The following is a 22,927-nucleotide window of genomic DNA, read 5'->3' on the forward strand; positions in this document are numbered from 1 at the left end:
ATTCTATTTTTTTCTTTTTTTTTGTGTGTTTCTTTTTCTCTCCTCCTTTTTTCTTCTTGTCATCGCATCGATCTATCGGTTCGCTATTTCCCTTTCAATATATCAAATTCGTTATCGGTAAGCCCCTTAAATTCTCTATCATCAATCCTTCTGCCGTTTAATTTCCCCCTTTTGCTCTTTCAATTTTGACCGTCCTTAATTTCTAGGGTTTCGTTTCTAATCCCTTCTGTACCCTCATATTTTCGTTTCTAGCCATCGTATCTCTCGTTTACTTTGTTATTCGTTATCGAATTGTCGTCGGATCTTACTTCATTCGTGTCTAGGGTTTGTGCTTGTGTTCTTCAAATCTGAGATTTGGGGATTCGTTTTCGTATTGGGTTTAGGGTTCTATAAAATACACAAAAAAATCTTCTGCTGGTATTGGAGGGGATTAGGTTTTTTTTCTTAGTTGGATTTATAGTTTGTATATGGCGGCTGGTAGGCATGGCGGCTATCGTGACAACGAGTTTAGGGACCGTGAGTCGAATTTGGATGTTTCAAGGCGCGGTTTCGCGAATTCGAAGGAAGATTACGACCGGGTTAGGAATGGAGGCCGTGACGTTGTGAGGGGTGGGAGCAGGGATGCAAGAGATAGGATTAGGGTTAGGCAGAAGGATATTAGGGAGAGAGAAGCTTCCAATGGCGGTCACCGGTCATCTTCTAGTAGGAGTGATTCTGGCAGCAGCGGAGGTGGTGGTAGTGATGGTGGCGGGCTTGGGCCCCGACGGTGTGGCTTTTCTGCCAAGACCATGGATAAGGAGCCTGGTGAACTTTCCAGTGAGAGTGGGTCTGATGGTGCTATTGAACCAGAGTCAATGATGAAAGACAGCGAGGTTGCGAATGTTGAACAGAATAGGACTCGATCCCCGCCCCCACCAGAGAAGAAAAGGAAGTTTTCACCGATTGTGTGGGATCAGGATGACAAGGAAGTGAGCGAGCCATCTAAAACCAAATCTAAGGTTTCCACTGCTCCAGTGACTGCTCTTCCACCTCCGCCTCCACTGCCAAAATCATTTGTGCGGTCACCTAATGTTCCATATGGTGGAGTTGAGATACATCCTGTCAAAAAGAGTGAAACTAAGGATGTTGAATTACCGGAAGCTACTAGGGCCACTATGCCTTCTCCAGGATCGCATTCCATTTCTCCGAAACAGGCTTGGCATAATGATCGTGAAGCTGAGCAACAAGAAGGTGAGGATTATGTTCCTAGTCATAATATATCATCTTCCAGATGGGCAGCTGTAGATAACTCTCCCGGTGATGAGGGTGAAATCATCGATGATGAAGAATTGCCTAGGAGGAAGAGGAGGCTGTCTCCTGAGTTATTGGATACAAAACTACGGAACAAACTATTAAGCCCAGTGGAATCTAAAAAAGAAGGATTTGATGGTGGCAGAGCTAAATCATCTGAATCAGATGAACGAGGTAGCCATGGGAGAACGTCCAGTGGGGATGATCATCCTGGAACTGCGTCTGAGAAGGATGACTACATGGAGATTGATGCTCAAGGTGGAAAAAGTGATACTAGTATTAATCATTCGGAGACGGATTCTGAGGACGAGGATGATAGGAGGGAGACTCCGGAACCTCCAGCGACACCACAAAGAATGGTCAACATGCTTCAGGGTTGTAGAAGTGTTGATGAGTTTGAGAGACTTAACAAGATAGATGAAGGAACTTACGGTGTTGTATATAGGGCCAGAGATAAGAAGACTGGAGAAATTGTAGCATTGAAGAAAGTCAAGATGGAGAAGGAAAGAGAAGGATTTCCACTGACTTCACTTAGGGAAATAAACATTCTTCTTTCTTTCCACCACCCATCCATAGTTGATGTTAAGGAAGTAGTGGTAGGGAGTAGCCTTGATAGTATTTTCATGGTTATGGAATACATGGAGCATGATCTTAAAGGTCTGATGGAAGCAATGAAGCAACCATTTAGCCAGAGTGAAGTAAAGTGCTTAATGATCCAGCTTTTAGAAGGTGTTAAGTATCTTCACGATAATTGGGTGCTTCATAGGGATTTAAAAACTTCTAACCTCCTTTTGAATAATAGAGGTGAACTAAAAATATGTGATTTTGGTTTGGCTCGACAGTATGGGAGTCCATTGAAACCATACACACATCTCGTGGTTACTCTTTGGTACAGGTGAGTGTGATTTGCTTGTCATTGTTTCACTTGTTTCTATATTTTCTTTCTTCCCTTTGCATAGGCTAATTTATGTTACTCTATTCGTCTTAGTTGTTTTTTTGGTGAACTCACATGTATGCTGTAATGTATAGAGCATTGAAATTGTACTTCATTGTTGTTTCAGGCTATTATGCCATAATCATTATTTGTTGATTTTGTAAGCTTGATGTTTATTATATTGTCTTCTCCCATTTAGGTGGACGTATTATCCTTTTTATTTGATAGCAATGCTTTTAGTGAGGACATCCATCATCTTACTAGTTAGAATAATTTGCATTTACCTTGTTTACAATTGATTTGTCTCTGTGTGACCTTTTCCTCAAGGTCATGGGTTCAAGCCGTGGAAACAGTCACTGATGTAATTATCGGGTTAGGTTGCATACATTATGCCCTTTGGGTGCGACTTGGCTGCCCTTTTTACCTTTATTTACAATTGGATTTTAACATGAGTCTTGCTTCATTTGCTTGCAGTGATAAGATATCATTGTATTGATGGTTGTGTATCTGTTTCACAGGGCACCTGAACTTCTTCTAGGGTCAAAACAATATTCAACAGCCATTGACATGTGGTCTCTAGGTTGTATCATGGCGGAACTTTTGTCCAAAGAACCACTATTCAATGGGAAAACAGAATTTGATCAGCTTGATAAGGTATATATTAGATGCCATTTTTCTAATGTAGCAGGTCATTCTTACTCTTGTATTTTTCTTTCCTTTTAACTTCATATCCCTTGTGTAACATGGCCCTAAATGTGGTTGCTAGTCCAATGATATTTTATCTCCCTTTTTGAGCAGATTTTTAAGATTCTTGGCACACCAAACGAAACAATTTGGCCTGGGTTCTCAAAATTACCTGGAGTCAAGGTCAATTTTGTTAAGCACCAGTGAGTACTTTTTATTTCCTTTATTTAAGACATTGTTTGTTTGATTACACTGTTCTTATGTTTTGTCACTGTTTTCCCAGGCTTCCAACTTTGGGTGGTTCTGGTCTGGCTATCTGGCCTCTCTTGGTGATTTATCCTATTTCTGAACTTTCTGGTTTGTATTGACAATTGGACTATGCCTTTCAGGTATAACCTCCTGCGCAAAAAGTTTCCTGCCACTTCGTTCACTGGTTCCCCAGTCCTTTCTGATGCTGGATTTGATTTGTTGAACAAGCTTCTTACTTATGACCCTGAAAAGGTAACGTTGCATGAGATGCTCGAGTTAATCTGACAATCACTGTTTCTAAAGTATTATAAAACATGAATAAAAAACCTGTTTTTATGTACAGCGGATCACGGCTGAAGCTGCTCTCAATCATGAATGGTTCCATGAAGTTCCTCTTCCCAAGAGCAAAGAATTTATGCCAACCTTTCCTGCTCAACATGCTCAAGACAGGTATTTTACCCTCATAAGAAACTAGTTTTGCAATCTTATTGTGGCTGCCCCAAAGATGATTATAGTAGGCAATTCCAGTTACTGTAAAATCCTTGTCAAGTTTTGGTTACCATTCATAATCATCATTCATTTGATGCCTATGCTTTATGATGCAAACAGGCGGATGCGGAGAGTATTAAAGAGTCCGGATCCTTTAGAGGAGCAGCGCCGTAAGGAGTTGCAGCAGGGTGAATCAGGCACAGGTGGAATTTTTGGCTAGTAATCGTGAACTCTAAACTTGTCACAACAGTCATTCTAACTCACACCACTGAAATGTTTGCATGTATGAGGTGAGAGTATGAACTGAAAGGAAGTTGCAACCATTGTTTGTTAGACGATCACTTGTGCTGTTTTTTAGCAGGGATTTGTTGGGTTGTGAAGAGATTTATTCATTTTGCCAGATTAAATTCAGGTTAACCTTCATGCTTGGTCATTATATACAAATGCATCTGGGATGCTGCTTTCAGCTTAAGGTGTGGCATAATTGCCTTCTGAAAATAGGAATAGTCAATGTCTGCTGAAACTTGTTATGTAACATATTTCCATTGGCATATTGTTGTAAACAAATTTTATCTGATTTTGAGTATTAAAATAGTATGGATTTTCTATCAACTATTAGTTCCTTCCTTTTAATATTCACATTGTGTTTGCAAGAGGCGGTTGGTGTGAAGTGGATGATGGCTTTCTGTGCATTTCATTGAAGAAATTGACAGTGACTTAGTGCCTTAAAAGGTAATTCATTCCTTTGATATCTTGGATATTAAGGAATGAGGATAATGTTGTGAGAGATAATGTCTAGATTCTAGAGACAAATGTAGCATGATAGCTTAGACTGATGCTTAATGCCTGTTAATTAGTTTTGTATTTTGATTATCATTTCTTTTTTCTTTTTTCTTTTTAAAGAAAACTTGTAGGGATGTAGGCAGGGTCATTAGTTGTGTAAATTGTTTTCATAATACTAGTTCATTCACAAATTCTTGTTCTTGTATAGGAAGTCTTTAATTGAGATTTATTTTTGGAAGCCATGATTTGTCATGGATTTTTTTAATAATAATTTGTAGACATGATCAATTTCTTGTTCTCAGAGCTCTAGTACTAGCTCTTCCAAGGAATTACGCTTATTTTTTCTTTCTCCCAAAAGAAATATTTCTGAAGTCATGAGTACTGCTGGAAGGGTATTATGTTGAACTGAAAATCTGAAATGAATTTCCAAGAATGGTGGAACTTGCTTGTAAATTAATGTAGGCCGACGGTATAACATTGTTGACTTAGTGTTTTTTTCATTTTATGGGCTATTTGCCGTTGGTTTTTTATTTGGGCTCTAGATTGTGAACAGACACACACACACAAAGTGCTGGATGTCAAATTCCTCTCTCGCGCTTAATGTAATAACTATTAATATTTGATATCCGTTGCACCAACATGTGTAAGCTTTTTTGTGCACTTCATGATATGAAAAATACGATTACTATCTGATGATATTGCCACTTTTTTTTTCCGAATAATTTTATAATGCCGGGTTTATTGTGGTCAAATTGTCAAAATGAACTATTTCTAGCTTCCTTGAATTTGTTGCTTCATTTATTTTTATTTTTCATTTCCAATCCATTTGGTAGTGTATTTTTGAGTTTTTCTTTCCAAATTTTATTTTTATCGCAGTGTTCTACTAACATTTTTCTTCTCCATGACAAGAAAAAATGTGCTATCCACTTTTAGCTTTGTTACCATCAATAGACTGGTGTCTTTGTAAAACACTAGCCTAAAACCTATCTCAAAAGCAAAAGAGAAGGAATTATATAACCTGTTGAGGACGTTACCAGTGTATCCTAAAGTATAAAACTCACTTAGTTGTTGCTTCAGGCTCTCTAGAGGTACAATGCGGCCCTTGGTTTGTTATAATGTGTTTCCGATGTTCTTGTATCCCTGTGGATTTTAAGATCATATTTACATTTCTTATCCGTGCTATAGTAATTCTTTCTTATATGTATATATTTGTCTTCTCCATAAATTTATGTGGGATAGATTATGATTCTTGTTGTTTGCTTTTATGTTTTCTTTTAGCATTCATGATCAAGTGCATTATTAAATAAATAACTTAGCTTCGAGGGCATATCCTAAGTCCTAACTCCTAACTGTGTTTTCCTGGGAAAGTCATCTACCTCCCCAAGGGTAACAGTGGTGAGAATTAACCTCAGTATTTTGGTGTATTTTGGTGAAAACTGACCTTGGTCAAATTTAGAATGTCACTCCTTGGGGCTCTGTCAGTAGGTAGATCGTTCATCTGATTCAGCAGTTTGCTTCAGCCACATTATAATCCATACCTAGGGTCATACAAGTGGCTGATTATTATATCATTATCATATTATTAATTTGTAACACTCTAGTTAGGTTTTGGTCTTTCAGACTTATGTTTCTGGCCATGTTCTAGAGTTTTAAAATAATTCCTGTCCAAGAGTCCATCCATACGTGTGCTCTTGATTGCAAATCACTTGGAGCCTTAAACCTTTCTGATGTGCCTAATTTTTGGTGATTAAACTGAGACTTGCATGCAAAGTTGAATAAAATGTTTGTTGTCATGTTAGCTGTGATTTTTTTTTTCTCTTGTTCAGGTCTCTTTTACCCCTTAAAGCACTCAACATCTGTAGCAGCTTCTGTGCATTTGCTGTGGTAGAATTAAAATATTTTAGTTTGAATACAGGTGCTATAGACGTGTAACCTTTTATTACCACCTCCTTGATCTTGTGGGTTTAACCTAATATGGGCTAAGGTTGCTTCCCTTGTTGAGTTTGCAAATATTGATGCATTTTTATAATGCTCACTATTGAATAATTTATAATTCTATTAATTGGTACAGCTGGGAGAGATGGGTTTGCTTGGAGTTGCAAAGCATCCACTTCCCACTCAACACCATTAACTGGATCCAAGATTTAGTAAGCAAGAGCTGTGTAGCCTTTTGTTACTCTTCTTACCGTTGCCATTAAGCAGGTGCTGTACGTTAGAATGTTCAATTATTTTTTACTTAAGTCATATGGGAATATGGGATCACATTTGATAGAAGATGAGAACTGTTAAATTATTTTTAGGACTTTTGGCGTTGGATAATTAAAATGGACTTGGTTGAGTTTGTTGTATCTTGCAGAATTAGACTGTCGATATTTGCTTTGCACATTCTCCCGTGTGCTTTCCTGCATCTGACTGAGAGTTGGGTTAGGATATAACCACGTTACTCGTCAATCCAAATAGCGGTGCCCTGAACATTGCCAAATTGTTGTGATGGTGATGATGCTTGCAGAGGCTGTTCAGCATATCGATGAGTTCTGTTGTCTCTTCTCTTAACTGCTTTATCTGTGTTCAATTTTCTATTTCGGAGTTCATGACGGTTTTATGCTTTTTGCATATACTATGCATGTCAATCGTCAAAAGGAAGGGTGTCAACGAGCACACGTGTGGACTGAAGGAGCTAATGAATTATGGGGAAGCACAAATAAAGGGTGTATTAAAAAAAGGAGGAAATGCAAATATTTTTTGAGTAACCCAGTTATTTTATCTTTTGAACACTTACAGTTTTTGTTTCCCAACTCTATACTCCAAGGTGCTGGCAGCGTTAACTTTGAGATATAAGATAACATGAGTAAATAGTCACTTTGACAAAATAGAGTTTAACATTTTCTTTCGACAAAATGAACCCTAAATATATATTCGGTTTGACAAATTGATCCCAACGTATAATTAATAGTTAATTTATCTACTCAATCATTAAATTTTTATAAAATTATTACATTGTTCTTACTTTTTATTATAAAATTACAAATATCCTCAGCATCACACTACTTTGTCAAACCATCATCTTACCTCCACCTTTATCAACAATGACAACCCACAAATTAACCATCACTACAAAAGATTAACACTCACTAATTTAATATGATATTCTGAAGCAGAGGGCTAACATTTACTCACCCACATCATCATTTCCAATGTCTCTTCCGTTCGCCTCGCCATTGGTGTCAATGTACATTTTTTTAGATTGTAAAAAATGGAGGTCGAAGTGTACTATGTTCCCATTCATGAACTTGCCAATTTATAGTTGTTGCTATCGATTTGCTTTGATCGCTTGGTTATTAGGAAAAAAATTCATATTTATTTTTATGGTGGCAGATGAAATGCAAGTCCTCTTGTGGTGGTTGTGGTTGGCCATAAGAGAGGAAGAGGAGGCCATAGCATGGCGGTGGAAGAAAAAGAGGAAATGGGTTTGCTAACAAGAATTCAAATTGAGGTTGTGCACAAAAGATTGGAAGTTGAGAAAATAGCATCACAGAGAGAACAGGAGAGTTTCACTGGTATGGGTTTTTGATGACAAATACTGACTGCAATGGAAATATGATGAGGTGGTGAGTGGTGACATAGAAGAGAGAGAATATAGAATAAATTAACAATTTTATAAAAAAAATTAACGGTTAAGTTAATTAATGATTGACTTAATGTTAAAGTCACTTTGAGATAACATTTATGTAGCAGTGTTAATTGGATAAGTCGGCATCGCGCCATTGGGAAATGAAGTAAACGGTTTGAATTGAAGTTTACGTTATTTTCTTATTTAATTCATCTTAACATCAAGGGTTTTTCGTGCTGAAATACTACATAGGTTTCACAGCGAATTGTGTCATTGCAAATTTGTTTTTGCTAAATGTATTCTCGCAAATTGTAGAATTATTTGTGGTAGAAAAATAGAGAGAATGCTCATCTCAGATATATAATTTGTTTGAAGGACTACAAGATATTTAATAAAAAAAAAACTCTTTTCAGTGTTTGATATTTTATTTCGTAAGACTGGTTAGTTCTTTTGTCAATGATTTTTCTTTAGAACATATTAATGTGACATGTTAATTATTAATATAGCTTTCATTTAATTTTTATAAGTAAAAATAATTTAAAAATCACTAATATTTCTTAGTTTTATATAATAAATTTAACTAATGTATTTAAAATAGGTAATAAAAAGATAAAATATAAAAACTAAACAGCTTTGATAATTATTCTTAAAAAACAACGAAACTCTCAGACAAAAAAAAAGTTGTCAATCCTAATTAGTTCTTAATGGATAAATCAACAGTTTAACATGTTATGTAAGCTTATTAATCAGAGAAAAAATATTGATAGAAGAACTAATCAGTTTCATAGAAATAAAGATCAGAGATAGAAAAAAAATATTTTTTTATTAAGAACTTCATTGTCTTTCTAAGTAATTGTTAAAGACATTTTAAGATTTTTTTCTCTAAAAAAATATTAATCCAAGCCGTTCATTGAAAATTTTAATAGTCTAAACTCTAAATTTTGGAACCAAATTGGTATAGTTCGAAGAATATTATATATATTATTGTATATATGTTTTTATACTTTTATTTTGGTATTAAAAGTTACAACACCGTTTATTGAGATTTAAATATTAGCACACTGAGCTCTTGAAGTGCGGATCACGGAACAAAGCAACCTTTCTGTTCTTAGTAAATAACTTAATAAACACATGGCACGTGCACTTCAATATGCGAAAAAAAAAAAAGTGAAGAAAAGGGTGGAAATTCTTCGAGAAAAAAACTGAGATATGTACATCATCTAACTTCTCAGGTCTTTGTTCAACTTTCTCATTTCAGCGAACAGGAAAGTTTCCACTAGGTTGGGTGGGGAATCCTATTCACATAATTCAAACTAAGCCTTCGTCTAGTAGTTATCTCCTGTGCCTTGCAATGAGTGCACTGTGCACATGGGTTCAAAACTTGGCTGATGCCAAGTAGTGATAGAACCCTTAATATTGTGAGTGAGTATGGTGTGGGTGAGTGGATAATGCCTAGGATTGAGGATTGTCTAATCCATTTGACCCCCCAAAAAAAAAAAAACTAAGCCTTAATTAGATGCATTCTACTTCTTTCGAACTCAACTGCACGAACGCTCTTAAACATGCCTGTTCTTCTGAGACTGAAATCTTCAACACAAAAGTAGGCATGATCAGTTTCCCAAATTATTCTAGTTTTATGATAGATATGCAACTTTGATTACGTATTAGGACAATATTAATAATGTTGCTCTGGAGAATTGGAGCTCAAGTCATTAGATGAAACCCCCCATCAATCTTCAAAGCTGAGAATAAATTCAGGGAGAGTCGTTAGCTTGCACCATGAAAAATCCTAAGATCACTGATGGTGAAGAACATGAATGACTGATGAGAGGAATGAAAATCATGAACAGAATTCTGGAGACATGACTTACTTGGGTAGAAGCAAAGCACCTTGAACAGAAACGTCAGAGAGCTCAGTTCCATAGATTGACAGATATAACTTGGTCCCTACCTTTCTACCTTCATTCATGGTTCGCTGCCATGTCCGTGTTACGTGCTGGCATGGCTTGAGCAAAGTTATTAACATCAGTCGCCAGAAAAAGTTATGGCTATTTGTGGCCATTTTCCAGCAAAATGATAACGCTAAGCCAGAAGAACTAAACTTAGAAGGTTTCTTCTTGTTCTTGGTGTCTGCTTGCAATCTTCTTTTCCTCCTTAAATTATTGTCTTGCTGAGAACAAAGGTAACTAGACTTAATTCAAGGAAAAAAATTGTGTTGACAAGGGACCGATCAACTGTCCATCCAAATATAGTGATTCCTCCAGGATTAGTTTGCAAGTACATCACTGCATATTCAAAGGAATGAATGAGCATGATATCCCAGTATATATAAAACATGCTAGCAGTTTGCATAACTATTCCAACCAGAACTCCAGAAGTGGGTTCGACAGGGCAAGTCTCATTAAGATGAAAGATCAATATGGAGGTAAATGAAGTCAGACTAATGATTCGTTCATGATTCATCAAACAAAAAAAACTTCTTAGGACTAAATCTAGTAAACTCAAACGTTCACAGCAGAATGTGGTTGAATTACGTACCGAAGGCTTGCCTCTTGTGGTGTGAGGACATATAGGAAGCCAACTGGGTATTCGTAGGCATTCCAGCATAATCCATTGACTCCAAATCACTCTCAGAATAGTCTAATTGTATTGAGTTTAAATGGTTTACAGCCTCCAAGCTCCCTGTACTGGCAGAGCTTCTTAGTTGAGAAGCATCAGAAGAGCATGTCAACAGTGCATGCCACCTGCTTGCTAGTGAAACAACACCCTGAGCTCTGTGAGATATTCTTGTTGCCGCATGCAGACAAATAATGATGCCAACAACTTGAACAAGTGTAGATACCTAAAAGAAAGCCCAATAAACGGGAAAGCAAATATAAATAATGTAACTTAGAGCCATTTGGTTTTCAGATAACTGTTAAAAGGTTGAATGGGGTGGAATATAATGAAATGACTAACTGCATCTTTTGAGTTTTTGAGGTAATAATAGAATGTAATGGTAGGGCATTGCATTGCATTCCATCCCCCATTCTTTCATCATCGAATTTCTGGAAACGGAATGGAATTTGAGTGAATAACTTCAAATTTTCCCATTTCCCCCTTCAACAATATTCAAACTAAGGGAGTGAGAAATTAATTATTCCATTCTTTGATATTGGAAAATGGCATGGGATTTTTGTTCCATCTCATCCCATTCTATGCCAAATGAAAGATTGATAACATGAAAGATCCATCAATCTAAATGCATAAACTCCAAAGACAAAGAATTGAACTTACAGCAAAATCTCCACCATTTAAGAAAGTGAGCATGCCACCATATCCCGTAACCTGCAATAGAGTGACAAATTGGCTTGCTGTGACAACCAAGAACTGTAGAAGAAGATATATTCTGAACCTATGGCTTATCTTGGAGAGATGATAGCGCAACCGAATGTGCTCCTCCATGAAAACTAGAACGTCACTCTCCCTTTGCAAGAGTTTCCCATAATCATCAAAGTGGATAACTTGCAAATTGCAGACCAAGTGAAACATAATAGTGGCCGACAAAGAGACTGCACTCACATAAGTCCAAGATATAATCAAAGCAAAGAAAATAGCAACTGAGAGTATCCAGGACTCATGCTGCACATTTGAAATGCGAATGATTTCTCGCGCTGTCTTCACAAAGAAGCACGGCAACATCCATATAATGAGCAAACGCAAAGATCCCTAAGAATAGAAAATTGAGGAGGGGAAATCAGCACTCCCAGAAGTAGAACTCCTTCTAGGTATGTTTAAATAGTCAGAGAGCAATTTAACGAAGACTGTGTAAATCTTTTGCACTTTAAGATAACCTAAAACTGTAAAATCATTGCAAGGGCATTGAAGTGCATGCGAACAAAACAGAACAAGTTATGGCTTACGGTGAGAAGCATAAAATAGTAAAATAGGTAACAAAATAGAAAATTTTCTATAAAAACGCAATCATACTCTCAACACCATCGATCGCTGCACACACTACTCTAGCCTCAGATCGGAAACAGAGCAACCACAACAACATACAAAAACTTCACCAAATATAATTGAAGTGAAAAATGAGGGTTTAATCACCTTAGATAGTAGAGCTTACAATGAAACTCATTAATTCAACGTTGATTTACCAATCCCCTCGCACATGAAAATCAAATTGAAATAAAATCCTTAAGCAAGAATCTGGAAGGTTCCCTCACCTGAATCTGGTTGACGTAATCGCGGTGAAAGCAATGCAACTGTCCGCTGTGGCGGTCAACGAAGAGGAACCTCCTGACGCCGTACTTCCTCAGGTTGTGCGAGAGGCACAGCAGTGAGACGGAAGCAAGGCACGCCTGGAACGCCACGATCGCCATCTCGAATGCCGGAATCTGGTATTTCTGGCAGTGGCTGCGGCCGTCAGAGCACTCGGAGAGAGCCAGCGCCACCAGCGGCATCGTGGTGCCAACCACCGCGAAGACGGTCCATGAGACGGCAAAGCTGAAAACGGTTCGCTGGTTGAAGCCAAGCAAAGTGAGAAGCGCTTCCAAACTCGCCAGCGTTCGATCGAACTCACTGTCCTCATTACCATCATTATTACTGTTGCTATTTTTATTAATACATTGATTTTGAGGTGGTAGAGGTTGAGGGTTTTGATTTGAATTAGAAGTTAGTAGAGGCGTATGAGCGGGAGGGGGTTCCTCTATTTGTATTTGGAGATTGCTGTTTGACATTGCGTTTTCTATGTCAAGGTAAAACAACAAAATCAGGTTCTCTCTCAGCCTCTAATATTCTTGTGAATTTTGATTTTATTTGATTTTGTAGACAGGCCTTTTTGTCTTTCCCTTTAGCTTCGCCACAACGAAAATCGAGTAAGGAAGTAGTGATACAGTGTGGCATGGTTCATGGGGCGGGGGGTTCCGTGGGTAATACGAAGCGTTGGATGAGCTGGGTAGTTTATGGTGGACCCGCGAGGTAGGTAGTTTATGTTTTATGTTAATTATATTCCTAGTTTGCTTGTTTAAGAGTATTTTCTTAATCTGAAAGGCTGGGCAGAGGGTGACATGGGAAATCGAATCCATTATTTTCCCAACTTTCGTGGGGAATGCAGAAATATATATATATTTGGTGAGAGATAGGTGTGGATGCGATTAAATTTGGTGCCGGTTGTCCTTTTCCCACTTGGGGTTTCTCGTGTGATTACTTAATTAGAATTTACAAGTCTGAGAGCGGTAAGTCGGGGACCACACCATGAGTTCAGAACAACAGCAGCATCAAGCATGTGCATGCTTCGGCTTCGCGATTTATGCGCATAGTGTCTCTATCTGAGGGCGATGGATCAAGTTGCCCTTTAGGACATACAGCTATCTGATGATCGGTATAGCAGTTTTTTCTTTTGAAATTTAATTTGGGATTTTATTCTTATTTTTTATGTATTATATCCTTACTTGCTTCTTTGTTGCATCCAATCACATAAAAGGATTCATCAATTTCGACTATCCATAAAAAAATTATGCAATATGCATGTTTAGTTGATTACATACATAGCATATACACGGTTTCTTTCAATATCAGACATCATAAGCAACGGAAGATTATGGGAACCAACCCTAACAATTATTCATATAGATATGCTGTTGGGAATTCCACGACCAGTTACACCTGGACCTGACGATGGAAGCAACAGTTCATAGGGTGGGACACCTGCACCGGTTCTGTTTTTCAATTTTGGCTCCTTATTCCTTGCATTGATTATTTCCTCTATCTCCACCAATCTAGCAGAGAATTTGTTGAACATTTTCAACACTTGATGATCATTGATCCATTGAGAGTGAAGAGGGTTCACTTGCCCCAAGTACTCTTCATCAGGGGAATGTGTGGAAAGTGTGTCCTGAACAGCCATCACTTTTGTAGCTTGGAGTTGCGTAGGCAGTGATGACAAGAATGCATGCTGAGGATTTTCAATGAACTTTTTGTATTCAGGGTCATTCTCTTGAGGAATGAGTCTTCTCATTAGGGTAGGACGGTTAGGAACATACCCTCCAAAAGGGTATTGCCCAAAATTTAGTGCAGCATGTTGACCTGAAGCAACCCATATCATTATGGTGAGGATACCTGACAGGTCCTCCTTTGTATCCAGTTTAGGCCACCAGGGTTCATTCCTTTTGTCATAGTGACCCTTGAATTTGATCTCATTCCACCATGCTTGGAGCTCAACATCAGATGTCACGGAATTCGGATCTGAGTAGAAGTGTACAACATAAGACTCTACCCATTCCTTTATAGCAGACCAGATTAAGAGTCCATCTGAGGCATAAGGGTAGTCATCAAGCACAAGTTTCAGACCAAAGGGCATTGAAGGGTCTTCTTCTGCCATGCCCCTGAGAAAATTAAGAAATTAGTGAAATCTCTTGTTAATGTAGCCGGGGAGGATTTGTAAAGCTTGGGGGGCTTCAAACTCAAAGCCTTGGGATCAAAGTTACCTCCGAATAAGATCTGCTGGCAATGACTCCATATCGAAGCGCCACATGCTTTTGTAAGCTGATGAACTAAGCTCCATGGCATACTTTCCTGGACTGAAAGATGCCTCAATTATACCACCTCCATTTATTAGACTCTGTCGAGCAAGTGCATTGATTTCTAATGTATAGCGCATATGAGGGTGCAGCAGCTTGTAAATGGGATGCATTGAGCTCAGTTGTCTATGAGTAGCAATTATATATGGCTCCATGCATGCATGAGTCCTTAACCTGAACATCACAAATACAAAAGTATTCTTGTTCTCAGCCAAATGTGAGAAAATTCATATAAGTTTGCTCAAATAAACTGCATGATGAATTGTCTTACCAGTGATTTACTAGTTGATGGACGCCAGCATCATTTGAGCAAACATGAGCTTTTGCTAACTTCCAAATCCAGTGTGTCGTGGCATCATGACCGTGTGTGTAAACTCGCTTATTTTGCGCAGATGAAGGAGTTTGGGGAAGTGAAAGCTCAATAGCTATAGGACACAGCATACCAGTCTTTGCATAGAAGAGAATAGTCCTGGATGCATAAGCTTTCCTCCCAGGTAAGGAGTTCATCTTCTTCATGAATGGCAGAAGCATGTCATGATAATCAATGATAAATAGTCTCTTCTCCTCCATAGCCTATCAACATAAAAATGAAATGTATTAGAGATAAGATAAACATGCCAAACAACAGTGGAAGAAATATAGATCAAACCTTTTCAAAGCTCATTCCACCAAGTTCTTGCTCTAATAGTTCCTTTGTGATGGCTGATTCCGGAGGGCCATACACAGCAGGATCTAGTTTGCTGCGGATAGGAAATTCCTGTGGAAACTAGAGAGATTAAGTAAACAAACCAAAAGTAAACAATACAAGAAAGTTATGAAAACAACCTTCAACAGCTCAATATTCACTGGATTGACCCCAGCTAAGGCTTGCCTTGCAAATTCATTGTCCCGCAACCAAGAAAATCTATCTCCTGTAACAGAACACAAACAAGTGAAAAAAGAGTGTATTGAGAAGTACAAGCTTGTGTAATGAGGCCTACTAGGCACTAGCATTAGCATACTTTTAATTACAGCAGGGATTTCATATTTCAATAATCGCTCTCCAGCACTGATGACTTGATTCATGACCTTTCCGAGCAAGAGATCTTGTACTCCACCTCTCTGCTGCTCTTCATCTCTCAAAACAACACCATCCGTGTAAAGCTTGTCGATGTCGGAGAAACAGTTGAAAGAAATGTCTGATCTGGACATGGTGGCTGCTATTGAGGGTATAAGATTGTGGAACAAGGCCTTCAACCTCCCAGCAGAGAATGTGTTCTGTTTAATTTCTTCAAAAGTTTCATCCCTTGGCACATACACAGGGTGAGGCTTCTCAATTCTACTCTCACATAGTGGATCTAACATCGTTCATCACACAACAACACATCATGCACACTCCATTGGACAAGCTATGAGAAATTGCATGTCTCATTTGACAACTGCTATATTTTATCCCACTAGATAGGGTCGGTTACATACCTGAAGCGGTGTGAGGTCTGCCGGATCTACATCGGCGAGGATAAGGCCTCTCTGGACCCCCAAGAACTGGCCTAGCAAGTTCCTCGTCCTTATCAGGGTTGCCTAAGTCATTGTAGGTAGCATAGTCATAGATTCTATCATGCTGCTTTCTCTCACCTTTGCCAGTTCCCCTTATGCTTAATAAGTCCTCAAGCCTAAGATCTTTGATTCCAGGTGGTGTCTGCGAAGGTAAGTATGCCTATCCACAAACACAATAATGTTATAGACTCTAGATTTATGTCTTTTTTATTACCACATTCATCCACTAATAAGAATCAAATGGACTGAAGGAATAATGTTGTCACTGACTTGGTTGTTGAATATGATTCTGCTTTTGGGGTTGTCGTTTCGTGAATGAATCCATGTGTTGGCTGGGAAGAAAATGGGTCCTCCGCTGAATCCATGAATGACAACTTTCAAGAGGTAGAACTCTTTGGCGTGGAGGTTGGTGATGAGAAGAGCTCCGGGGCTCCCAAAGTCACTTGGCACTCTCAACTCAGCAGAGTATTCCACAATGTAGGAAACCTTTGAAGGTTTTGGTAGCCACCCTTTGACGTAGGATTCTACGCTTTTTCTCGAATTTGTAACTGAAAATAACGATAATAACAGAATCAATGAGAACATTTATTACAGGCAAGAAATTTAGAAATCTAAGGAAAATGTTTTTGCTTTTGTCTATTCCATATATTATATTTTAAGCTGTTTTTGTGTTTATTAGTGTTTTCTTTTTCTCAAAATAATTATCTCTTTTACTTTTAAAATTTATTGAAAAATTAATCTATCTACAAAATTATTTTAAAGGAAGAAATATGTTACTAAAACCAATTATTAAATTCTGAATGAAAAATAACACCAACGAAAAGCTTTTATGAATTTCACATAATTAATTAGTTCATGTTTTTTAAAGTTTTATTACCCTGGAAAAAGTGTAAAGTATATTTCCCTTAAAGTCAGCAGAAGGAAATAGTATAATGCCCTTTTTAATCTCTCAATCATGAGTTCAAATAATGTTTATAGTTATAGATCATCTCATGTCTAATTGATTCTTTATTTCTTGTCGCCTAAAGATAAATTAAGCATTTTTTCCGTTGAAACTTTGCACGGTAATGACCCAAACTTATGCCGTGGCTAGTCTAAGGTAGAAGTGGCCAAATAAAAATCCATAAACAAAACACATCACGATTAACAAGTGGATGATAGAATAATAAATAAAAGCAACACACGCAATTCAGAACTCAACAAAACTAACCTTTAGAAATGATTAAGAAATAAGATAGGAAATGATAAATAAATAACTCTTGCCTAAAATAATATCAGTAATCCAGGAGTCAATATATTTTGTGATTTGTAATTATCAATTAGTCATTATTAATATTTTTAATGATATAAAATTACACACTCTTTTTTCCTGCTAATTAAATACTAGTTAAATTTTAATAAAAGTACTAATTTCTTAAACCTTTTCAAATACTATTTTTACATCTATTTTTCTTCCCTCTCTCTAATATTAATATATAGATATTTAATTATTTATCATATATGTTTCTTGTGTTATTTTGGGAATAATTAATCAAAACATGGCTATTATTAGCAGTAAAGATATAACTTTGTCAAAAGCTGGTGCAGAGTGCAGATCAAAACAGTTTTACTCTTTATATAAGTTCAATTATTCTTTAAGATTTATATATGAAATCAAAACCTTAGGATTAATTTGTAAACAAAGCTAAGCTTAGGATCTAATAAGCACACAATTAGGAAACTATTACCGGGGTCAATTTGGTCACTGATGAGTTGAATCTGAATGCCTTGACCAACACCGTTGATGAAGTATTCCCACTGATCCTCCAATTTATCAGTGAGATTCTCCTTTATCTTCTTCCTTATTGTCATCACAGCCTTCACTTCTATCCCCTCATCACTCCTTCCAGAAGAAACCACGGAACCATTGCTGTCTTTGCTCGTCTCCAAGAACGAAGAATAAGTTGATGTTACTGTCTGACTCTGACTCTGACTCTGACCCTGACCTGCACCTCCGCCGCCGATCTCAGCTTTGACCACCGGCCTCCGCCGGGAAGGAAGTAAAGGAATCCTCCTGTAGGCGGAGAAGGGCGGAGATGGGCGGCATAGGGCATTGTTGTGATGAGAGAGATTGGAGAAGTTAGGAGGATTGAGAACAAACATGTTATGTTTAGTTAAGTTGACGAAACGAGCCAATAATAAGAATAGTGAGCATATGATTTATGTGATATTTATTATATTAATACTGAATTGAATAGCGATCACATGACGTCGTCATGTGTCCTTTCTTGTTTATTTAATGGATTTGATCGTCTGGGAGTTATGGAACGGCTGTGTCGAGTGCAGAGTACATTGCACAATTGGAGTGTGAAGTGGATGTGCCATTATTCGGTAAATAGACTACTACTACTGCCACACTAAACGTGCAAAATGATTAAAATGGGAAGAGTTTTTAATAAATTAAATATATTGATAATGCATTAATTAAACTAAGCACGGGTTGATATAATATTGATTTAAACAAGTATCTTAATATCTTAAAATTATACATCTATTCCACATATTACCTGATAGATAGATAGTTGTTAAGGTATATACATCTCAATGCATTGTTAAAAGAAGGGTCTTGATGCAATTGCACAAGAAGATGCATTCCAATTTCCAGCTCCATGAAGAGTTTCTAATTTAGTTATATTGACATGTTTTGTGTACTTAATAGTTCCGGTGTAGTATGCGCAAAATGGATGAATTGCTTACTAGTCTTTTTCTCTTCAATATTACTATTGTTTTTTGTATATAACTGCAGATGAAAGTGGATATTCTATCTCAAATCAGAACATGTAATAATACACTTCAATGACTTACGGTTAAAAAATGTATTGCAGGAACTGAAGCATTTCACGTGATTTATTAAAAAAAAAAAAGTAAAAGTATATTACCTCGAGTCAAGTTAAACCTTCTTGATGATGGTGGGTAATGCTATTTATAAGAATTCGTAAGTCGTAACTCTGCAAAGACTACAATTATAGAATGAAAAATGTTAATTTTGTGCACTTTCAGCTAATAAAATTAGCCCATTACACATCATAATTCGTTATTTTCTTGAAATTTTTATTACCTGACAATTTAAAACTTATTAGTTATCGTTTATAAAAATTAATCTCATAATAAAATCTGGAGTACTATATGCTGCACCTAAGTATTTCCAATCTAAACGTGCTCAATAATGGAGTCAACAGATGATTAAAATATTTTCATAGTCGACGACGCAGACTGATTCCACAAACATTGCTTTTCCAATTTTCAAGTGATTGATCATTTTGTGTAATTATTCCTTTGTCATTTTATGAGTTTTTCATTTTTTTCTTTATTCATAATTTTATCTTTTATTTGGATGATTCATCGAATAATGCTAATAAAAACTAAAAAGGCGATGCTGATTGCTGACTAAATCTGGATAACACTTAGAAACTTTGGATACTGTTATAAGCATAGCATGCGTATGCGTATGCGTATGTGGTCCTTATATGAAAATAACATTAGTGTTGATAGCACCGAAAAACTTGTTCCCCTAATCACCTTACAAGAAAGAAACGATTGTTGCTTGAATCAAATTCGAATTCGCACTTTGTCAGAAATGGAACATTGAAATTGTGTAGTATTGCCCTTTAACAACGATGATTAACACCTACGAAACGAAACAGTACAATTTTGGTTATAACAGTAGCACTTTACAATAACTTGCTGGTAAGGCTAATTTGCAAATTCAAGATAATCTTATTTAGAACTAGAGAATAGATACATAGACCGACTTCCAAGAATGTTTCAATATCACAAATAAAAATTAGAACTTTCTTGTAGAAGTGCCATTAAAAATTAACTATATCCAGTTATCAACATGACGTCTGTAGTTACAGTTGCATTCCAAAATCCCTGCTAGTTGTTCAATTACTTGTCAAAAGGATATGGAGTTTGTTGACTCCCTTTCCCGTCCTATTTCTTCTTTTCTTCCCCAACTTTGGGAACATTTCAGTGCCCAAGATCATGACATGATAATTAATATTATACATGGTGAACAAAAGTATATATACTTTTTCAGCCACTCACAACTTTCATAGCCATACCAAGCCCAACATCACTTGTTCTTGGTCAAATTTCCAATGTTAACATCAGAGCACAAAATAGAAATGGTAACAACATTGAAGTCTCATTTTATCTTGGTCCAGTGTCCTTTCAGAAATTTTAGCACCGATCATCATCTCACTTCGCTCATTTCTTGCCTTTACGAGCAAGAAATCGTTCTCTAGCCGCTTGGATTCTACTTTCACTGTCATCAACACCAGCAGTAACTTCAACATTTTTTTTCGGCAAATCTGGTACATTTCTCTCGTTCTCCTCCTCAACAGGACCAGTTCCACCACTGATTCAGACAATGGAATTAGTGTCAACAATCGCATCCTTTTAAAACCGAAAAGAGGGGAAAAAGAAAAAAGCTCCAATTGCGGTATTTTGTTCAAAGCTCAGAGACATCAAATTGAGTTACCTTAGTTTGTATACGTCAAGTGTCTTAAGCTTGTTAATAACAGGTACAACCCATCTCATCTCAACAGAACATACATTTCTCATGTATGGACGTGGAGTTGCAATTAGCTCATGGTACACAACATAGTCTGGAAACTTCCCCAGATCATCAGCTTTCAGAACAGACGATGGATGTACCTAGTACACATTACAGATTCAGGTATCTAAATATCTATCATTTAGTTAAAATTGAAAACAGGGAAGTGTATGGATTTAAGGGAAGCCATTGAAAGAATAAAAAGTATAAAAGTCAAAGCTCGCCAACACAACATGAAATAATATTTAGCAATGTGTTGCTAAAAGCAATGTGACATGCAATAGCAAGTGATCGGTCAAGAACTATCTATTCCAAAAGCTTAAGTTGATGGGTAGTGAGTAAACTTGCTCTTATTAATATTACCTGGACTACTTGGCCTTGAAAACCCAAAGTTCGATAACCATTGTGATGCATTTTCCTTTCAGCCAGCTGATTTGCATATCCCACACATAGAGCCTTCCTCAAATTTCGATAATCCTGTCGAGACTCTCCCCTTCTCCTATCGAGTGGTCCTATTGCAAGGTTGAAAAATGTAAGTAAAGGGGAGGAAAGGGAAACAGGAGAAGGAAATACACACACACACAAAAGAAAAGAGATATTCTTTCCCCGTGATGTAATTCCACTTTTATTATTATTTTATTATTATTTATCTTTTTTGACAAAGGGGTAATATTAGATTGGATATCATCATATGCTAAAGTGGAAACCAATAGTTTCTGTAGATCTTTACTGAAAACAGCATGATAATACTGGAAACAACAAACTGAGCCCTGAATGCAAGAAAACCATCAATTACTTTCTATCCACTTTTATTAGTTTAAGCATGCATGACAAGTAACAAAAATGAGATTTGACCAGGATACCCTTGGATTATAAGATAATTATGTGCAAAGGAGACTAACACAGTTCTCAACTTGAAGATGCTTTATTGTCAAACCAAATAGATCCAACTGTTAGTATGAACTTATACTATTTAGTTTTCAACAGAAAGTGTATTCTACAGTCTACACCGTACAAAGCAACGCTTAGAAAGTATGTTCGGAATGCCTGATCCCAAGATGACATTAGGGGAAATGTAAATTGAGCTCCAGAGCCCCAAAAGACATTACAGTAAACACAACTTGTTCAAGCAACATTACTGTTGATGAATATAAATCTAAAACTGACGTTCTAAAATTAATGTTCAAAACTTCATTCTATTCATAAATCATTCAACAAAATTACCCAAGTTCACATCAACAGAAGTAGGATGAACTGGAAGCAGACAGAAAAGAGCAAGTACAACATGTCCCATTTAAATTTCAGTCAACCACTATTTCACACTTCTTTTAAATGCACAAATTGAACTCCGCCTATGTTACACTTGCGGTACATAGCCGGTCCCAAGCCCGGATAAAGGAGGAGGGTTGTGTTAGGTCTTCGGCAACCAACGTAAAAATATAGCCGAACCCCCCATGACATGAATCAAAGACATTATTGCGCTAAAGCTAGGTCGTTACCCGGAAGTAACGCGCCGTATGGCTCGAGTACGGTGTCAAAGCAAGAGCCGCTGCATCGGTGCCCGGATGTAGTGTTAAATGAGCAAGGGTTCTCGCGTTTTCGTGAACGGACGAGGGTAAATAAGCTAGTTCACAAAGGAAAAGGTAAAGGTCGAAGCGACAAAAGGTTGAGATTTGGGACATGGAACATAGGCACTCTAACAGGAAAGTCCATGGAGGTGGTGGACACCATGACAAGGAGGAAGATTAACATTATGTGCCTACAAGAAACGAAATGGGTTGGTGCAAAGGCTAGGGAGTTGGATTCTTCTGGTTTCAAACTTTGGTATACAGGAAAGGTGAAGAATAGGAATGAGGTTGGAATAATTGTGGATAAGCAGTGGAAGAAGGACGTAGTTGATGTCAAGAGGGTGGGAGATCGGATCATCTCTATCAAACTTGGGGTGGAGGGAGGTGCTTTTCATGTGATTAGCGCCTATGCACCGCAAGTGGGTTCGGACGAACAACACAAGATAAGGTTTTGGGAGGATCTAGAGAGTTTGGTTCAAGGCATATCTTTGAAAGATAAGATTTTCTTAGGAGGAGATTTAAAGGGCCATGTTGGGAGAGAAGTGACTGGATACGGGAGTATTCACGGAGGCCATGGTTTCGAAGTGATCAATATTGAGGGTAAAACTATTTTGGACTTTTCCT

The 22,927-nt window shown here is 37.3% G+C and overlaps 4 protein-coding genes and 1 long non-coding RNA gene across 13 annotated transcripts in view; 2 read left to right on the forward strand and 3 right to left on the reverse strand.

Moving 5' to 3' along the window:
* The first annotated feature begins 8 nt into the window (after window positions 1-8).
* LOC107482105 (cyclin-dependent kinase G-2) lies at window positions 9-5,444 on the forward strand. Of its 7 annotated transcripts, none has more exons than XR_008007160.1 (8): window positions 9-2,185; window positions 2,743-2,878; window positions 3,023-3,111; window positions 3,298-3,409; window positions 3,501-3,607; window positions 3,767-3,936; window positions 4,048-4,119; window positions 4,303-5,444. XR_008007160.1 is itself a non-coding variant. In XM_016102499.3 (6 exons), exons 1-6 carry the CDS (start codon window positions 468-470, stop codon window positions 3,864-3,866), a joined length of 2,262 nt encoding a protein of 753 aa, XP_015957985.1. In that variant the 5' UTR covers window positions 9-467; the 3' UTR covers window positions 3,867-4,258. The 7 variants fall into 7 exon arrangements, 1 of the variants encoding a protein (XP_015957985.1); XR_008007161.1 differs by having other exon boundaries at window positions 4,059-4,119; XR_008007157.1 differs by having other exon boundaries at window positions 3,767-4,119.
* Window positions 5,441-7,209, forward strand: LOC107482106 (uncharacterized). The gene is made up of 3 exons (XR_008007163.1): window positions 5,441-5,517; window positions 6,501-6,631; window positions 6,786-7,209. It is a non-coding gene; the product is annotated as an uncharacterized LOC107482106 (long non-coding RNA).
* Window positions 7,210-9,067: 1,858 nt separating this feature from the next.
* On the reverse strand, window positions 9,068-12,925 carry LOC107482107 (uncharacterized). Of its 3 annotated transcripts, XR_008007453.1 has the most exons (5): window positions 12,248-12,918; window positions 11,316-11,747; window positions 10,578-10,881; window positions 9,911-10,324; window positions 9,068-9,781 (listed from the first exon to the last, which is right to left on the reverse strand). XR_008007453.1 is itself a non-coding variant. In XM_052259788.1 (4 exons), the coding sequence occupies exons 1-4, from the start codon at window positions 12,758-12,760 to the stop codon at window positions 10,194-10,196; spliced, it is 1,380 nt and encodes a 459-aa protein (XP_052115748.1). In that variant the 5' UTR covers window positions 12,761-12,918; the 3' UTR covers window positions 9,788-10,193. The 3 variants fall into 3 exon arrangements, 2 of the variants coding, with proteins under 2 accessions (XP_052115748.1, XP_052115749.1); XM_052259788.1 differs by lacking the exon at window positions 9,068-9,781 and having other exon boundaries at window positions 9,788-10,324; XM_052259789.1 differs by lacking the exons at window positions 9,068-9,781; window positions 9,911-10,324 and adding an exon at window positions 11,001-11,086 and having other exon boundaries at window positions 10,783-10,881; window positions 12,248-12,925.
* Window positions 12,926-13,508: 583 nt separating this feature from the next.
* Window positions 13,509-18,364, reverse strand: LOC107482108 (lipoxygenase 6, chloroplastic). Its single transcript, XM_016102501.3, has 9 exons — window positions 17,866-18,364; window positions 16,409-16,686; window positions 16,061-16,298; window positions 15,604-15,939; window positions 15,428-15,513; window positions 15,252-15,359; window positions 14,874-15,175; window positions 14,510-14,776; window positions 13,509-14,407 (listed from the first exon to the last, which is right to left on the reverse strand). Exons 1-9 carry the CDS (start codon window positions 18,278-18,280, stop codon window positions 13,648-13,650), a joined length of 2,790 nt encoding a protein of 929 aa, XP_015957987.1. The 5' UTR covers window positions 18,281-18,364; the 3' UTR covers window positions 13,509-13,647.
* A 1,574-nt stretch (window positions 18,365-19,938) lies between these two features.
* Window positions 19,939-22,927, reverse strand: part of LOC107482109 (probable pre-mRNA-splicing factor ATP-dependent RNA helicase DEAH4) — a 10,777-nt gene continuing 7,788 nt past the window's right edge. The window contains exons 14-16 of the mRNA XM_016102502.3: window positions 21,099-21,247; window positions 20,661-20,836; window positions 19,939-20,537 (exon numbers count right to left, since the gene is read on the reverse strand). Of these exons, the coding sequence (XP_015957988.1) occupies window positions 20,387-20,537; window positions 20,661-20,836; window positions 21,099-21,247 (476 nt within the window). The 3' untranslated portion in view covers window positions 19,939-20,386. The remainder of the gene's footprint in view (window positions 20,538-20,660; window positions 20,837-21,098; window positions 21,248-22,927) is intronic.

The sequence above is a fragment of the Arachis duranensis genome, chromosome 3 (assembly GCF_000817695.3).
Source record: "Arachis duranensis cultivar V14167 chromosome 3, aradu.V14167.gnm2.J7QH, whole genome shotgun sequence".
Lineage (NCBI taxonomy): Eukaryota > Viridiplantae > Streptophyta > Magnoliopsida > Fabales > Fabaceae > Arachis > Arachis duranensis.